The 18,583-nt window shown below is 36.6% G+C and overlaps 1 protein-coding gene across 1 annotated transcript in view; it reads left to right on the forward strand.

Annotated features, from left to right (window-relative positions):
* Positions 1-18,583, forward strand: part of DGKI (diacylglycerol kinase iota) — a 269,174-nt gene that overhangs the window by 155,134 nt on the left and 95,457 nt on the right. The window contains exons 17-21 of the mRNA XM_029285555.1: positions 2,325-2,380; positions 3,816-3,878; positions 5,771-5,844; positions 8,743-8,854; positions 9,264-9,463. Coding sequence (XP_029141388.1) covers positions 2,325-2,380; positions 3,816-3,878; positions 5,771-5,844; positions 8,743-8,854; positions 9,264-9,463 — 505 coding nt within the window. The remainder of the gene's footprint in view (positions 1-2,324; positions 2,381-3,815; positions 3,879-5,770; positions 5,845-8,742; positions 8,855-9,263; positions 9,464-18,583) is intronic.

Raw genomic sequence — 18,583 nt, forward strand, 5'->3', positions numbered from 1 at the left:
TGTAAATATGCTTCCCCACCTCCCTCTTTTATCTTCCTGAGAAGTAGGCTGTGCCTGTCTGAGATGTTTTCATAAACCCTTCATATGGGCTTAAGCCATGTTATTGCCTTATCAGAGTTCCTGTAGAAAAAATAGATTTCACTCCCTCCTGTCTGGGAATTATGATAATTCAAATCTTGTACACTTGAAAGGCACCAAGTTTATCAAAAGTTGCATTAGAGTAATTTTTCGTGGATGGCGGAAAAAGACATTGACAATACCCATAACTGTCTAGAATCTGGATGATTTATTCCTATGAATTTGGAATATCAAACTTTATTTGTCCTTGTTTTCATGCTATCATCAAGCCCAATTGAAAATGTTTCTCTCCCCCATCTCCTTTTTCTTAACATGCCAGATTAAATAAAGATCTGACTGTGTGATGGAAAGAGTGAATGCATATTTTTTTCCATGTTACAAAGGCTGCAAGCAGTCCAATTCATAATGAAGGATCATGGAAAGGCAAAGAAATGACAGGGTGACAGTAGCACTTTTATTCTGTATGAACATGTGCAGGAATACTTGCCAAATATGCTTGCAGCTAAATATTTTGACTGATGATTTATGCATCAGATGATTTATTTAATAATGAAGTGATAACGCTTAATAAAGAATAAATGAAAGTTATTCCAGAGATGTCAGTGTAATACATGCATATGCATTTCAGTAAACAGAGGAGATAGAAAAACTATGGCAAGACAAGTTGCATATTTTAAGCAAAAAATTGGTCAGATAGCACCTATATTTTCTTTTAATGTTTTTCTGTTCTACACACATCTTTGCTTTAACATAATAGGGAAAAATTAGTTTTTTGTTTTAAAGATTTTGCTATTTTCTTATTGCACATTGCACATTGCATATTGCATTTGGTTGATGGGGTCTGCCAGCTTTCCCCCCCCCCAACCTCAGATCTCCTTCCTTCTGCCATTTCCTTCTCTTTCCCAGCTCTTACATTTAGTTTATAGGAGCTAAATTGTTAGTTCTTGTTTGTTAAAATCCCACCTGTACCAAGCTGTTTTTTTACTGCTGCCATTAGAGAAAACTGGATATTCCAAAGGACTGGGAGAGCTCTCTTCATATCCCTTAGCTGCCAGGTAATGCAAACTCATAGTTAATTGGGCCATAAGCTAAAATATGTTCTATATAAATCAGGGGGGTTTACATGAACATCAGAGTTTCTCTCTCCACGTACTTTGCTCCAAAGAGTAAGTGAAAAATATGAAGCAAACCAGGAATTCCCTGGTAGACAGAACTGTTATATCAGCATATATTAAGTGCCTTCCAATGGCTTAGGCAGCATAGAACATAGTCTTAATACATAGACTTTGACTTCTATATACAGGTAGCTCTTGACTTATGAGCACAATTGAGCCCAAAGTTTCGATTGCTAAGTGAGACAGTTATTAAATGAATTTTGCTCCATTTTATGACCTTTCTTGCCAGTTAACATGGTTGTTAAATGAACCTGGCTTCCCCATTGACTTTGCTTGTTAGAAGATTGCCAAAGATGATCACATGACCCCACGACACTGCAAACGTCATAAATATGAACCAGTAGCCATGCATCTGAATTTTAATCACATGACCATGGGGATGCTGCAAGGGTTATAAGTGTGAAAAATGGTTATACGTCACTTTTTTCAGTGCCGTTATAACTTTGAATAGTCACTAAATGAACTGTTGTTAGTCAAGGACTATCTGTAGTGCAGTAGGCAACATTTCTATGTGTAGGTAGCTTCAGTCTTGTCTGCAGTAAAGAGATTAATCTTGCCAAGTTGAGAACTGATTGATGTGTGAAGCCTGACAGCAAGTAAAAACAGGACAGTTAATAAATAAAATCGACTTGATTTATATTTAGCTAAAATAAACAAAATTAATATGGCTGCTTTTTAATAATTTATGTAACAATGTTTTCTTTCTGCTGTATTAAAAATTGTACCTTGGCATCAACTATTAGAGGTTTTTGGGTGCTGCAGCTATCTCTCCTCTAAACTATGCAAATTAAGAATTTTCTAGCCTTAGAAAATTGGTAATCCAGTAATATGTTAGTCTTCAAGATACTATTATTCTTTCTCTCTTTTCTTAAGTAAATATTCAGTCTTCCTTGAATTATGAAAAGGCACTTCATTACTTAATTTAGATAACATTTCTTTACTGCCAGTTCCTATCACCATTTGATTCATTGTTATTTCTTGAAAAAGCTAAGTGTGTCAAGCCATTGCAGTGTATAATGGACTTTGTAAAACAGTTTTTAAATTCTGCTTTCTTTTTCTTCCTTTTTACAGAGGCAAATCCTGAAAAATTCAACAGCCGGTTTCGAAATAAAATGTTTTATGCCGGGGTGAGTTGACATAGTCTCTTTCACCTCTGATTTCTTTTTTTCTTTTGAGCAATTAGCAATAAATAAATAAGCCAGTATCGTTCTAAGAGCTCAGTCCAAGGCATATCTAATGAGAAAAAATGTCTATTGAGTTCAGTAGGTCTTAAAGCTACTTATATTTGCATATTGCATTATCGCATCAAAGCTTTAAAAAGGAACAAGGGTTTTGTATAGATTCTAAGAGAAAAGCAACACTGGCTACTTTTCCTGTGGACTTGTACTTTAGACGAGGAATCAGAAAGACACTTTAGATATAGTTTCATCTATCAGAGTGCTTCTGCCTTTATACTATTTATTAGATTTTTTTTAAAAAAATCCCCTTTATTACTTTATAAGTAACCCAAGGGGGCAAGCATACACAGTATGGCTCCCTCCTCCTATTTTCCCCATAGCAACAGCCCTGTGAAGCCCAACCAGTTTTTATGCCTAAGACAGGACTAAAGCAGAGGTCCCCAACCTTTTGGGCTCCAGGGACCGGTTACATGGAGAGAGGTTTTTCCATGGACCGGAGGGGACGTGATTTTGTGTGCTGCCTGCATCCTGCAGATAGGGCTTTGCTTGTTTGTGCGGACCTGTTGCTGGCATGCCGTGGTCCGGTACTGGTCCACGGACCAGGGATTGGGGACCTCTGGACTAAAGCACACAGACTCCTGGTTTCTAGCTTGATGCCTTATCCAGTAGACCAAACTCTCTTCATGGTGTCATACCATTCTAAGTGTATTCAGTTATGGGTACTACTTTGATCATTGACTGCTTGTAAATAGAAGCTTTATGCAGCCAGAAGCCTTCAGAAAAACTCAACCAAATGCCCATGTTAAAAATAAGCTAATGCATCCAGAAGCCAATTTTTCATTCTTCTGTCAATGTATTGAACTGATACAGGATAAAGACAAGAAGGAGGAGAGTGTGAATTATCAGACACAGAATACTGATTATGCTTCTGGTGTATTTTGGTCTTATTTTCCATTCTGTTTTCTTAATGTCTTCCAACTCCTTGCTTCCAAATGCTTCTATAACTGATAACAGGGAAAATAAGTCATAATCCAGAGAAGAAATCATATACTTTGTTTTGCACAGAGTGCTCTCTATGGCAGGGGTCTCCAACCCCCGGTCCATGGACCAGTACCGGGCCCCGGCATGCCAGCAACCGGTCTGTACAAACAAGCAAAGCCCCATTCACAAGATGCAAGCAGCACACAAAACCATGCCTACTCCGATCTGTGGAAAAACCTCTCTCCATGTAACCGGTCCCTGGTGCCCAAAAGGTTGGGGACCTCTGCTCTATGGGGCAAGTTTACTTAAAGTTTTGCACTTGATGTTCTAATAGTATTGTCAAAACTTTCAGGAAAAATTATATTTCATCTTTCTGTATTTCTTCTGTTCCTGTGTAATCTAGGCAGCTTTTTCAGATTTCCTTCAGAGAAGTTCTAGAGATTTATCCAAACATGTGAAAGTTGTGGTAAGTATATTAGAGAATTTTGTGTCTTTCAATGACTATAATCTGGGAAATGACCTGTCAGCTTGAACACTTTGTCTGAAGCCTAGAAAAAAAAATTAAAGAACATTTTTATTCATATTAACATGAGTAAAGGTCATTTTAATTTATATTAACAGGAGTGAAGCTAATCGGTTTGGTGCCTGGACTGACCATTTATAATAGAAACAAATCTCCAATCCCTTTAAACCAAAACAAACAATAAAGAGAGAAATAATTTCAGGGGCTACACTATCTTATCTTCCAGGCATAATTGAAATTTCCTTGTTTGTCATTTGTTTATGCACATGGAATTTATTAAAGTTGTGCAAATCTTTAAGTGGGGCTTTGCTAAGAAAGGATTGAGGAAACCACACTCTCGAATCTGCTTTGTAAAACAAGGCCGGGTCCTCCCTTGTGAGAGCAAAGTCCTCAGATTTCACTTGCTTCATTTCTCTTCTTGAGCAGTTGGAAGTAGCTGGAAGAGACTTTTCCACATGAGCTGCATCTGCAGAATAATGTCTTCTGGCTTTGAGAAATGCTTAGGAAGGCTATGATTGGCTGATTATGTGCCATCAAATCATTTTCAACTCTTAGCAACCACATAGCTTTCCCCCATGATGATGTGTCCCTAACCTGATCCTTCAAATCTTCTAATGGTGCCATTTCCATGGTAACTGAGTCCATTTACCTTGGTCCACTGTCTTCTTTTCTGTCCTTTAACCTTTGCCAGCACTAGAGCCTTTTCCAGAGAGCTGGGTCTTCACATAATATGTTTGAAGCACGATAATTTGAACCTGGACATTTGTACTTTGAGTGCTTCTGGGGAAGACTGTAAAGTAACCAAAAAAAAAAATCTCTGTGGGAAAAATGAAAGATTCGTCACACAGGTCTAATCTTTCTTGCTTGCAGCTTCACCTAGCAATAAATAAAGTAAAATAATGAAGGGGAAACAAGACATGGGGGTTTGGGTAAGGCTGTCATCATTTTTATTGAATTGTAGAGTTTTGAAAATGTGTGGGCATTATTAATGTGCTTCAGTGTGAAGGGTCCCAATCCTATTCTGATTTTGGCAAGAATTGATTGATTGTCTTTTTTCCTAGCTGGCTGAGCTTTTTTTACATGTTGAAGGATATCTTTCTGAGTCATAGAACCTAGAATTATATGGTTTATACTAGTCTGGATTCATATAATATATTAGACTAAGCCAAAATGTGGTTGGATTATGTATGATTCAGCATATTGTAGAAACCCTGCAATTGTTTTGGTACTATGACCAATCACTGTGTTAAGCTATTATAGAAAAATGATTTGCTTAGGTATTTATGTCCTGTGAACAGAAGTATTGTTCTTTTTTTTAACTCATATTGTATGAATCGACAGTAGATGCATGATTCAATCAGTCACTGAAAGGATCTCATTTCTTATGCCTTGAAGTTCCCCAGACCTGGCAGAATATCTTTCATAATCTTGGTAACATTGATGATTTGTTAGAGTAACAACAACACAATGACCCCATTGCAGAGCCTCTAGAACATATATTGGCCAAATGGATGTTGTTACACCAATAAGCATGCTGCTGAAGATAGAAGGTGCTTAGGAACAGAAAAGGTATTCAATGTGGTATCTTCCAAAGTATATTTCCACCTGCCAGACCCTTTTATTCCAATCAAATAACCTGAATCTTACACTGCAACTTACTGAGATTCTACACATGTTGTGTTTTCAGGGCACTCTGATTTGTACTGGATATCCACTGCTCCAAGACTGTATTCTTTTCTCAACTTTCAGGATCCTGTTTCTCATCAACTGGTTACTCTATTATGAAGTTTATCTGTTCATATTTGCTTTCATTTTCTTTTCTTACTCTCTGGCAGTGTGATGGGACTGACTTGACTTCCAAGATTCAGGAGCTGAAATTTCAATGTATAGTATTTTTAAACATACCCAGGTAAATAATTTTTATTCAGCATCTTAACCACTATACCATAATGGCTCTCAACTTTGTGTGTCAGCCTACCAAATATCTCAGGTAAACTCTGATTCATCTCGTTTGTCTGAGGACCACTAATACCATCTCAACTTTTTAATATATCTCCTAATTCTTCCTCTCTTCCTGTCCTTTAATTCAATAGCTTTCCTAGGCATTTATGAGTGCTGTGGTCACAGTTTATTTGTTGAAGGCCAGCAGATAAAATCAGTTATGAGTCCAAAGAAACTCTCAAGCCTAAACTGTTTTTTTTTTTGTTATTCTGTCAAATAGTACTTCAGTCCTTATATTCGGATCAACGAATATAACCCAATTCTAACCCAAATCTTGTTTTTTTTAAGCTTCAGCTTTCCCCAAATAAATAAAGCAAATTGTATTTATTAGGAATTTCATAGCCCATCAAGGATTAGTTAGTGGAAGACTAGGCAATCTGCATAATGACAGGGTTGCAGTCCAAATCTCATGATGTGATTTTATCCAAATCTCATGATGTGATTTTATCAAGAGCTTGAAAACACTGCTTGTGAACTTTACTGAATGAAGAATGAACTTGGTCTTGTTTAGCTTAAGACGGGAAGAGACACAGAGAGAATAAATTTATTCTGATGTTTTTTTTAAAATCTGCTCTTCTTGTCTGATCATCTGCCTTTCTTCAAATCCATATACTGTGTTTCCTTATCCTTCCTTAACACTCAGTTTATTTTTCCGACTTGTAGTATGACCACTGTCAATCTCTGTCCCCAATAGGTCTGCAGTTTTTCAGCCATTTCCAGTCCTGTCTTTAATCCCCTATGAAGAATTAAAACAAAACAAAATAAAAGAGTCAACTTCTTCATTTCATGAGTGAAATACTCAGTGTTTGTTGTTAGAATATTGTGGATATATCACAATGTATCATAATAACACAGCACTTTCCTGACCCACTTTTTAAAAAGTATTGTTGCACAAGCAGCCCATAATACATCATTTCCAGAAGAGGCTAACCTTGTCAATGAGTTCACTGAATCTGCCTGCCAGAAAAGTAAGGTAACAAAGGATTTGGACTTTTGTAAGAATAGATTTTTTTTTAAAGTAGTGTTTGAGAATTTTTATTTTTAAATTGAACAGGGTCAGCACAAATTCTCAACATACTTTTCGGGGGGACCATCTGGAGATAGTTATGCTGACCTTTCTTCATCTGTGCTGTATCAGACCATCTATGCAGGAGAAACATTTCATAAATAAGCTGCAATGAAAAAGAGCTAGTTTGATATAATGGTTAAAGGCATCAGCTACAAATGGGAAGCCCATTTGGTTTTTGTTTTGCCTTAGACAGTAGGTCAGTCTCCTTCTCAACTCTGAGAAGAAGGTAGTGGCAAGCCGTTTTTGAAAATGTTGTCAAGAAAATTGCATAGGCATGTCCAGATAGTTACCAGGACTTAAGAGTGATTTAAAGATGTGTGTATGTGCAAACACAGAGACACAGTTTCTTTCTCTCTCTCTCTCTCTCTCTTTTGGCTATTTTTTTTTGTAGAGTTAATGTTTTTCAAAAACAAGTGAGAATTCATAGGGTGCAGGATACGTGTTCTTACTGCTGTATACATTGCCAAAATTAGAGGGTAACACGGCTGGATTTCAGTGGTATAGTGTTCAGTGTTCAGGTTTTGGATGATTTTAAGGAATGTCTTAGTGAACCCTTCTTTTTGCTCAGAAAGTCCAGGCCAAAAATTTTTGGGCTCTTTTTAGTGATGTCTCACCATCATCATCAGACCTTCAGTGGACTTCCAGAAGGTCAGAAGTATGAACTGAAGCCCTCTCAGCCCTTCAAAGGCTACCCAACCTGATCCAAAGTAATCACTCTCACTGCTTTCCTCTTATTCTAACAAAATAAACATATGCATTGATATGTTTATCTATTCTTCTATAGTAAATTCCTAACAGTACCTGAAAGATTCGTCAACTTCTATTTTGCAATAAACTGAGTGTGACTGTATGAGTAGCATAGCCCAAGATTATATAGACTTGTTGCCATGACTATGACCATTGCTGCCTCTATTACCTTCTTTTCCACTGCCTCAATATCTCATTTGGGAGGTTCTTTCCCCAATGTGAGACTCCATGAGTAAGCATCTATAGAGATCACCTATGTCAACCACTATTTGAGCCTAAAAAGTATATCAGAGAATAGTGATGTGGTTCCAGAATACCAGCCTATATTGATAAAATTATCTTGAAGGGTTTGTATTTTGAGCCATCAAAAGATGGGGCTTTGCTTGTTTGTGCGGCCTAGTTGCTGGCATGTCACGGCCCGATACCGGTCCATGGACCGGGGGTTGGGGACCCCTGCTCTAGAATATGAACTCTAATGTAGATGCTTTTGAAGGCACATAGTTCTCACCCAGATTTTGCATCTTATTCAGAGAACTGCATCAAAATGCAAGGTATTCCACCTAGAATGGAAGGTGTGCAGATGGTGGGTCAAGTTCAACCTGTTCCTTCCAATACAACTTGAATATCTTTGTCTTTTCTCTGAGATTTACACACTTGTATACATCAAAATAATCTAACTGTGGTGCCATGTATCCCTAGCTCACTTGAAAGAATGAAACTTCACTCTGAGAGTCCTTCCTATATCAATAAAATAGATTAGATGAAGATAATTAGTCCTTGACTCAAAGGCAAGTCTACATTCTATGTGGAAAAGTGACTCCTATTTTTTTTCTGAACACTCTGTAACAAAGGAAAGAAAGATCTCTGAGCTCTCAGAAGTCATTTGTACAGAACAAAGCTACATATGTGCTTGATTATATAAATTTTTGCTAAAGATAAAATTGGCTGAATGTTCACTGAAGTCCTTATAGCTTCAACTTCTTTCTATAGGTATTGTGCTGGCACAATGCCCTGGGGTAATCCAGGAGACCATAGAGAATTTGAACCTCAGAGACATGATGATGGTTTCATTGAGGTCATTGGATTCACCATGGCATCCTTGGTGGGTATTTTTTTTATAAATTTCTTCTCATACTAGTTACTGGACTATTAGGCAATCAGAGCAAAAGAGAAAAACCATACAAAATGAACAAAATGGCTATTGGCAGTGAACATTATGCATGTGGTAAAAAAAAAAGCCATTAGGAGGATTTATTGGGATTGAATTGAAGACAGACTGGGATTGAATTGAAGACAGACTGTTGTAGGCTATTAGCAAGATAGCTCTGTAATGAAAAGTGGGATATTGGCTACACAATTTGGCCATCTTCTATCTAAGATAAGGCAAGAATTGCACACCCTATCTAAGAATCTTCTAAAACTTTCTTTTATTTTGGAAAGGGAAGAAAGGAAGAAAGAAAGATCTACATGCAATATTTCCTCTCTTTTCTCCTTCTTTATGTCATGGAAAGGCTGCTCTTCAAGTTGGAGGTCATGGAGAGAGGTTACATCAGTGTCGGGAAGTGACTCTACTAACATATAAGTCTATCCCCATGCAAGTGGATGGTGAACCATGTCGGCTGGCTCCATCGCTCATCCGAATCTCCCTTAGGAATCAGGCCAATATGGTGCAGAAAAGCAAGAGAAGAACATCCATGCCTTTGCTCAATGAGTAAGTTGGTAACATGTGCTTTTTGGTAGAGGGAAAACGTAAATGTGAGATGTCACAAATGTGAGGTGAATGGTACTCAGGAAAGAATTAAGGAAGTAGCAACTATAATGAATCTGTATAACTTTGTATGGAGAATTTGAATGGCTCCCCTCTTTTTCTCAAAACTTGTGCCTCAGGTGTTTCCATCTCCTGTAATGACTGCCATGCTTCATGTTAAGTACCTTGCACCTTCCCTAAAGATAGAAGAGATCATGCAACAAAACACTGAGAACTGACCTTGTGAAAATGAATCTCTAATAATAATTAATTACACTAGTCTCTTTCTTTTAATTTCTATTTCCCATTATGTTCCTTCTTGGGCTGAATGAACATTTCCAATCCTGCTTTAAGTCTCTTGAAACGAAATAGCATTTGTTTGCTGTACACCCCACTTTTGGACTTAGCATGCTAACTCATTTGTAAATCATAGATGTGAGGTCCTTTGCTGTAAACTATTGACATGGGGATATGATCACAACTTTCCTGTCATTTGATTTAAAAGACAAAGGACTTGTATGCACAACTAGACTGCTCCAACATGCATATGAGGCACTAACTTTCTAAAAAACTGAAACATAAAATGTGATCCTTCATGCGGTACATCCCTAGCTGGCTGGTAGGCAACTTTTATTACTTTTCCTGCTATGTATCCAAAATAGAGTTTTCTGAATTGGGCTAGCACAAATGGTGCTGTCTAGTTTGCCTGCTGCACATTGTTGTACTCTACTATAGTTGGCTACAGTGGATTGTGTCAGGACAGCCTGCCCCTTTCTGGTCATTGCTTGCTGTCCTCATTGGCCTTTTTGTCCTTAGCTGGCAGGCACTTACTCTTCTAAAGGGTTTAATCAGAGGACCAATGAAACTGGAGTTTTTTGTTTTTTTTTTACAAATTGACTAGAGATTGGGGAAAAAATCCTGGGTTTTCCCCCCAAACATGTTCATTGATGAAACGGTGAAATGGTGGATCTTTTTTTTTTAAGGCTAGATATAATGGATAAGAGTTCTGCTAATTGTCCTTTACAACTTTAGGCCCAGTACTCGTCAATATCTTCATAAATGACTTAGATGAGGAAACCGAAGGGTAACTCATCAAATTTGCAGATGACGCTAAGTTGACAGAAATAGCCAAGACCCCAGAAGACAAACTCAGGATCCAAAAAGATCTTGACAGACTTGAGCAATGGTTCCTATCCAACAAAATTATATTTAATGTGGAGAAAAGCAAGGTTTTACACCTGGGCAGGAAAAACCAAAGGTACAAGACGGATTAGATGAAACCTAACTCAAAAACAGTAACTGTGAGAGGGACCTTGGAATCCTAGTGGACGATCACTTAAATATGAGCTAGCAGTGTGCAGCAGCAGCCAAAAAAAGCTAATACAATCCTTGGTTGTATAAACAGACACATAGAATCAAAATCACATGAAGTATTAGTACTGCTTTATAAAACCTTAGTAATACCACGCATGGAATACTGCATCCAGTTTTGGTCACCTCATTACAAAAACAATGTTGAGACTTTGGAAAAAGTGTAAAGAAGAGCAACTAAGATGATTAAAGGCCTGGAGACTAAAACATATGAAGAACGGTTGCAGGATTTGCATATGGCCAGTCTAGAGAAAGGAAGGACCAGGGGGGACATGATAGCAATATTCCAGTATTTGAGAGGCTGCCACAAGGTGGACGGGGTCAATTTACTTTCCAAAGCACCAGAAGGAAAGACAAGAAACAATGGATGGAAACTAATCAAGGAGAGAAGCAACCTGGAATTAAAAAGAAACTTCCTAACAGTGAGGACAATTAACCATTGGGTGCTTCATCACTAGAGATTTTTAAGAAGAGACTGGACAGTCACTCGTCTGAAATAGTATAGGGTCTCCTGCTTGAGCAGGGGGTTGGACTAGAAGACCTTCAAGGTCTCTTCTGATTGACTGATAACTCATGTGACAGGTAGAATGATAAATGGTCTCTCCTCTCCTCTCCCCTTCCCCCTCCCCTTTCCCCTTTAAAGAAAGCTTTAAAGATTTTGAAATTTGTTATTATTTTGACCCAGCAATAAATCCTCCAATTTACTCCAGTCCTGCTTGAAGTAACTTGAAAGTTTTTCGGGTCTGTTTTTGTGTCTTTTATGAAACTATTTATTTTGCTTCCAAACTACTCAAATATCAAAGCAAGGACAAGAAGCTTCAGATGGACAAGATTTAGCATCATTACATTATATTACTATTTTCATTTGCAAGTGCTTTTATGCTGCTTCAATCAAAAATGAGTCTGACATCAAGCCACAGTTTTCTGCTTTTCACCTTTTTTCTCTCCTGTAAACTCTAAGACATTTTTTAAAGGTGGCTCAGTAATAATAAGCTAGGGAGAAGGCAGAAATAAAAGTCTGAATGATGAATACTCGCTGTTACAAGAAAGTTTAGAAAAATAGTATTCTGTAATATGGCAAACACATAATATATCAACTATGGCCGGGAATATCACTAGTAAAATAAATATATACTGCACTATAAGTTATGAGGTCCTAGAAACTGGAACCTTCTGGACACATTAAGATCACATCTGTCTGGAATCTTAGGACTTGCATTCCAAACACATCTGGCAATACTGTACTATCATGAGGAACACTGCTTTATGGATTTTTAAATTGTTATTGGGTCATATGTATGGAAGTTCATATTCTCAAGAAACAAACTCTTCTGAAAATTTCTATGCTCCACCATAGGTCCTGATGTCTATTGTGTGCCATAGAAGAGGCATCTTTCCACCTTTATCATGGTACTATCACCACATATGAAATCCAGGTAGCTGGATATTTAACAAAATCTATTATTTTCACCTAGAATCAAGGATGTTGAAATAGTTTATTAATAGTGGCAGCTCTTTCTGCTTTGTGTTTGTTCTTGTGAGAGGAAATGATATAATGCAAGAATTATGACATATGAGCCTGTCTCAAGATAATTGTGCATGGTCCTGTCAGCTTATTTGGACCTAAGCATATGCTAGATGGATTGTAATTGCATTTGGTTTTCATTTATCTTGTTTTGGTACAGAGTGCCAATGGCTCTACAAAATGTATATAGATAATTATCTGCAAAATGTATTGATAGCTGACCTGGAAAAAAAACACTATACTTGGTCATGTGGTACAATGCCTGTCTTCCTACTTCAGCTTCTATCACAGTGTTTATCAACCTCGGCAACTTTAAGATTTGTGAACTTTAACTTTAACCCCCAGAATTTTTGCAGCCAGCCAGCATGCTAGGTGTTGAACTCCACACATCTTAAAGTTGCTCAGGTTGAGAAACAATGTTCTATCAGAACAGTCTGGTAGAAGCCATAATGAAGTTACGCATGCCAAGATATCATTATATCTGGATGACTGGAAGTTCTCAGTCATCCAGGTCATGGTTGTCCCAAAGGTGCTTTTTGAAAAGGCAACTGGACTTTGTTTTTTCCTTGAAGATATTTTGCTTCTCATCCAAGAAGCTTCTTCAGTTCAGAACTGAAGATGCTTCTTTGATGAGAAGTGAAACCTCTTCAAGGAAAAACAAAGTCCAGTTGACTTTGGGACGATTATGCAAATTATGCAAATTATGCATAATTATATTATGACACCTGTAATGATACTTTTCTTCCTTATCCTTCCACAGATAGCTATGCCAACAAGGAGAAAGGGTGAGAGAAAGTTAAGGCCTGTGGTAGGGGATCTAAGTATAAAGTATTTTCCTGGTTCAGGGAAAGAACTTAAACAAGTTTTATTTTAAATCATGTCTCCTACATTTTTCTGCCAGTTTTCTGCATATATATCCTGATCCTAACTTCTTTGGCTGAGAGACAAAATGCTAATAAAGAAAACAAAAGAGGGGACAAATTTGATTAAAACAGACATAAGCTTTTAAAATATTTATTTTATATGCATAAAAGGGAAAAAGAAAAGAGGAAAAAAAGACTCTCAATGCTTAAAACTTTCATATGCTAATGAAAGATAGTCTCACACATACATTTATGCCAACTTATATAATTAAATTCACATATAAGTCAGTTTACTGAATGATAAAAATGGAAAATGAACCATATAAACTAGGATTTGCAATCCAAATGTCTAAAAACTCACAAAATATCAAGTCAAAAGAAGCATTTGGGTATAATTAAAAAGAATATGAGCATTTACAAAAACCAGCGGATCTCTCAGAACAAAAATAATATATCAAATTCCTTTGTTCCATAGGGAGCAATAATAGCATATTAACTAATAGTGCATGTTGTATCTTCAACCATTAGCTTCTCCAAAAAGGTGCAGAAGCATTCATTGTCAATGAAATATGAATTTTTGTTGAATTAATTGTAACTTGGAAAGAGATGTGAGTTCGGTTAGTAAACAGTTATTATAATTTATTGTTTGATACATTTAGTTATATACAATTGGCATTCACTATGCAAAGTGAATAATGAATGTAATTATTAATGGAAGATTATGTTTATTTTATTACTAATTAACAGTATTGATATGCTGATGGTTTTTGAAGACTCTTTGCTGTTTACAGCATAATACAAAAATAAAACATAAGCTGAAATCAACCCCACCCCAATTAAATATCAACCATTGAAAGCTCTATGAAAGATTTTAATTTCAATTGATTGACTGATTGATTTTATGTTATCAAGTGGTTGTCAAGTCCTAGTGACCCAGCATGTTGGCTGGGGGATTGTAGAAGTTGAAATCCACATATCTTAAATTAGCCAAGGTTGAGAAATATGGTCCAGAAGAATACTATGAGAAATGATATTGAATTCTGAAAATCACCTGATGCAAAACAATGCTTAAATGAAAGAACTTTAAACCTGAGACCTGATTTAATTATTCAGCCTAATAGGGGAGGCCATGTGTTAATTGGCATATCAAAATAAGTCGGAGTATTGAACAAGGGATGAAGAATTATTAGTTTGTTTAGTTTAAAGCCTAATATTTATATGTAAGTGATTAATGACCTGGTCTGAACATTTGGCTTTTCCCCCTAATCCAGAATGCAAGTTTTAAAAAAAGGGAATCTAAGAATAGAGTCAAATATTTGGCAAATATTTTCTTTTTGCAAACTGTCTTCCAAGTTCATCTGTAAAAGTTTTGTTGAAAGACATGAAAAAAGGCATGTGAACATTGCTAAAGCAAATTAGTTTACCCTTTAGGAATTGGAATAATAGTTAAATGATATATTTTAATTAGTAAAAGAACCCAGATTTAGTATACGGAGTGAATCTGAAAAGGTTGTACATTTTTTCTGGTGGTTATTAACCATGGGAAGCTGCCTTCTGTATAAATGTATTGCAAAACTCCCTTGCTGTTAAAGTCAATAATAAATATCCTAAATATAAATAATTCATCGAAATACAAAGTAGAGTTCCATGTACATAATATTACCTTCCACTGAAATTAATAGGTAGCCCTTTTCTTTCTTTCTTTCTTTCTTTCTTTCTTTCTTTCTTTCTTTCTTTCTTTCTTTCTTTCTTTCTTTCTTTCTTCTTCTTCTTCTTTTTTCTTTTTTTTTTTTTTAAAAAAAACCCTCTTTATAGTCTTGTGGAAGATATTAAAGTCTGTTACTAGATTTTTGTATTCCCTAATTCAATAGTAAAGTTATCAAAATGGCTAAGGCATATTGCAGCATGTGGCAACACTTAATTAACTTTGGATAATATTTTTTAAAAAGCTAAACAGAGTTGTACTTTGTCAATACTTGGACAAGATACTGATAGAAAAATAGAAAAAAACATCTTGGAAACAATTCTGTAGCATTGTGAAGAATACTACCGGTATATGAATAGGTAGACTCTCAACTCAAGCAAATGATTCCTTACTGCCATTGCAAGCTTACAAGGTTGAAAGGAGATGATACACGTAATCAAAGATGCTGTAATTGGAAAATCTAAGCATAGGAGACTTTATATATCTCAGCATGAAATATAATGATGGTCACTCTTCCAGTTAAGAATATGAATTTATTTGCCCTGCAGCCTTTAGCTGCTTGCTTCCTATACATAAATCAGCTGAAAATGAAGCCAGTTTAAGAAATCCCTTTTGTAAAAGAGCCAGAGGGAGGAGTTAAACTAGGCATCAGTTTAGAGTCCTTACACAGCTACAAAAGAATGAAGTCTAACCCCCCTTGGTTGCCATTGACTCTCATCTAATTTTAACTAGTGCTGACCATTAGTTGAGAAGATTCCTGTGCATATGCTTTTAGCAATAAAACAGTTAATCAGTTCACATGTGGAGCTCATTTTTCATGCCTGAGATTATGGATTTCAACTCCTTATTCCACTTGGCCCTAATAACGCCCTGATATTCTCTCTAATGCAGATAACATGGTTCCTGATTAGTGGGTTCTTCTGCTTTTCCTTTCTTACCCATATCGGGAAAGCAAGTTCCAAGATGCATTCCTTTCTGTGTCTTTTGAGGACTGGCGGAAAAAAAGAAAAGAAAACTGGGTCAAAGACATCCAATGTGAAAGGTCAATCAAAGTCAGGAAGTGTGGACTGGGAGGGGAATGAGGAAGAATCATTTGACCAGTTGGAATGGAGGCATTTGTATAAGATAGAAGGGAGACAAAAAAAAAACACCAGTAGAAATGCTGCTGTTGAGGTAGCACAAGAAAACACAAGTGGAGTTCTTAGAAGCTCAGGGGCGGACTGAGGTCAATATCAATTGTTCCTGTTTCCTGAAACAATAAATGGCCCAGCCTCATGATGGGGACAAGCAGCAAGTGCAGATGAATGTTAAGGTAACACACAGATGAGCAGGAAGGAAGATCCATGGGGCTTTGGCTTCCCATTTGAATTACCTAATATCCACTTGCTAAAGTTTGCAGTAGCATGAATAATTATTTTCATTAAAATTGGGCATGTCCATAATCCAATGGCTGGCTGGGGAATTCTGGGAGTTGAAGTCTGCACTTCTTAAAGTTGCTAAGGTTGAAAAACTCTGCCCTAACCTGTAGAGAACCAACTATGTCCTTCAATTTTTTTCAACCCTTTATCCATTTGCCATCATAAAGATTCTTAGGACAAACTCTCATGACAAATGGATGCATTTGCAATGTTTCCCTGCCAAATAAAGGGTTGAAAAAAATTGAAGGACGTAAATTTAAAGACAGTTGCAAACCCTTGAAGTCCTTCAGCCTATAGTTTCACACATAGGTATTTTCACATAGGAAATGTGAAAATGCAGCCATCCTATCTACAGTGTCTTCTACAATGGATTTTTTTTCTGGAAAGAAAAAAGTAGAAGTCTGGACGCTTATAAATAGAGGATGACATTGTTTGGACCTCCATAAAATTCCATAAATAGAGAAAATTATTTGCATTTAAAAGCCATGGTTTTCTGAAGAAAAGAACTAAAGGAATCATACAAGTAGGGAAGCCAGGGTTTCTCTCTTTCAATAAACCACATGTAATTTGAGAACTGCAATTAACATAGATATCCTTACAAACTCTGAATGCATTTACAAGAATGTGTATATATCTGTGTATATTGATAAGCATTTTTTTTTGCAAAGATAGTAAGCCATTCTAGAAAAAGATTTAAGCACCACCAATCTCAATATTGTTTGCATTCACATAGGGAAGAAAAATATATTTGTTTATGGCTTTTATCTTTCCTGTCCCTTTATGTTCTGCATCGGACTGAATTAATCCAGCAAAAGAATGAGTTGCCTTTCACCTCCCACTATTTCTAGGAGGGGAAAATGGGTGATGAATGAAATAAATGAAAATTGGCTTTGTAGTAACAATACTGCAATTTTGCCAGACTGGAGATACAAATCTGATACATAATCGGAATGTCACTTTGAAGAGAAAAGTGCTCTATTATCAGCATCCAGCTTCCCAAAAAGGCATTTTCTGATCAAAAGACAACCTCCTGTTTCACACATAAGCTCTGCAGCGATCTGAGATTGGTGATAGCCTCCTGTGACCCTGTAAAGAGAGCACAAGGGAAGCACCGTTACTCAAAATGGCCAAGTTACCCATTTTATTTCAGCATTTTCCTCCTCACAGTGGCTTTTGGAGATTTGCAAGTGGAAGAGAGAAATATATTTTCTCCTAACTGTACTGTCCTGCAACTGTTTTTTGAAGGTATCTTCTCCCAACCAGGAGACAATATGTAATATTAACAATGAACAATGAGCATTCTGGATAATGTAATTTTATGTTTGTATTACTAATGGATTGAAACCAGATCCTCCTCAGTGTGATGTTGTTCAGTTGAAGAGTCCTCCCATTAATTTATCCAGTCCTGTTTGAAACCCAGTCAAGTTAATGGCCCATCTTCTGCTCATGAATTTGTGTGCTTTATGAAAAAGAGGGTTTGTTCATGTTTTTTAAAAACAAAACAAAACATTGGCCTAAAAGTTGAAAGGAGAAAATCTTCCACCTCATGAGTCTGTGTACGATTGCATCGAGGTATCAATGTGATAGATAAATACATAGTTATCCCTGTCCATTTTCTCCTAGCGGTGCACATTTTTATACACCTGAGCCAAGTTCACATCAATTACTTTTTCTTCCAAGCTAAACATTCCCAGACATTCTACCCTCTTCTTAAGAAGTTGTTCATGACCTCTGATCGTTTTTGTTGCCCATTTCTTCCAATTGGCTAACAGAGCCATGCAAAGTATTCTATACCTATACTGTATGTGCCCTATTTTTTTTATAAGAACATAATGGTATCTGCAATTTTATTTTCAATCCCTCTCTTAGCAATCTTAGCATGGAATTTGCCTCTTCACAGCTGCTACACACTGCACTGAATTTTTCTTGAGCCCCATTGGACAGCAATTTCCTCCTTCCCTTTGAAAAGCAAACATTATGAGAGAAGAATGACAATGAGTGTGTATGTGTGTGTGTGTTTGTGCACAGCTAGTTTCTGAATTTTGCACCCTTTTATTGGTCAAATGGAAGGAACATTGGCTGGCTTAATGGGAGAACAGAACATTCATTAGCAGCACAAAATTGTTACAGAGAGATTAAAACCAAGTAAACAGTGATTTTTTTTAGTAAAAAGGGGAGATTAATAGTATCAATCTAATTATG

Source organism: Protobothrops mucrosquamatus, unplaced genomic scaffold, assembly GCF_001527695.2.
Source record: "Protobothrops mucrosquamatus isolate PMUCROS unplaced genomic scaffold, P.Mucros_1.0 scaffold1857, whole genome shotgun sequence".
NCBI classification, from domain to species: domain Eukaryota; kingdom Metazoa; phylum Chordata; class Lepidosauria; order Squamata; family Viperidae; genus Protobothrops; species Protobothrops mucrosquamatus.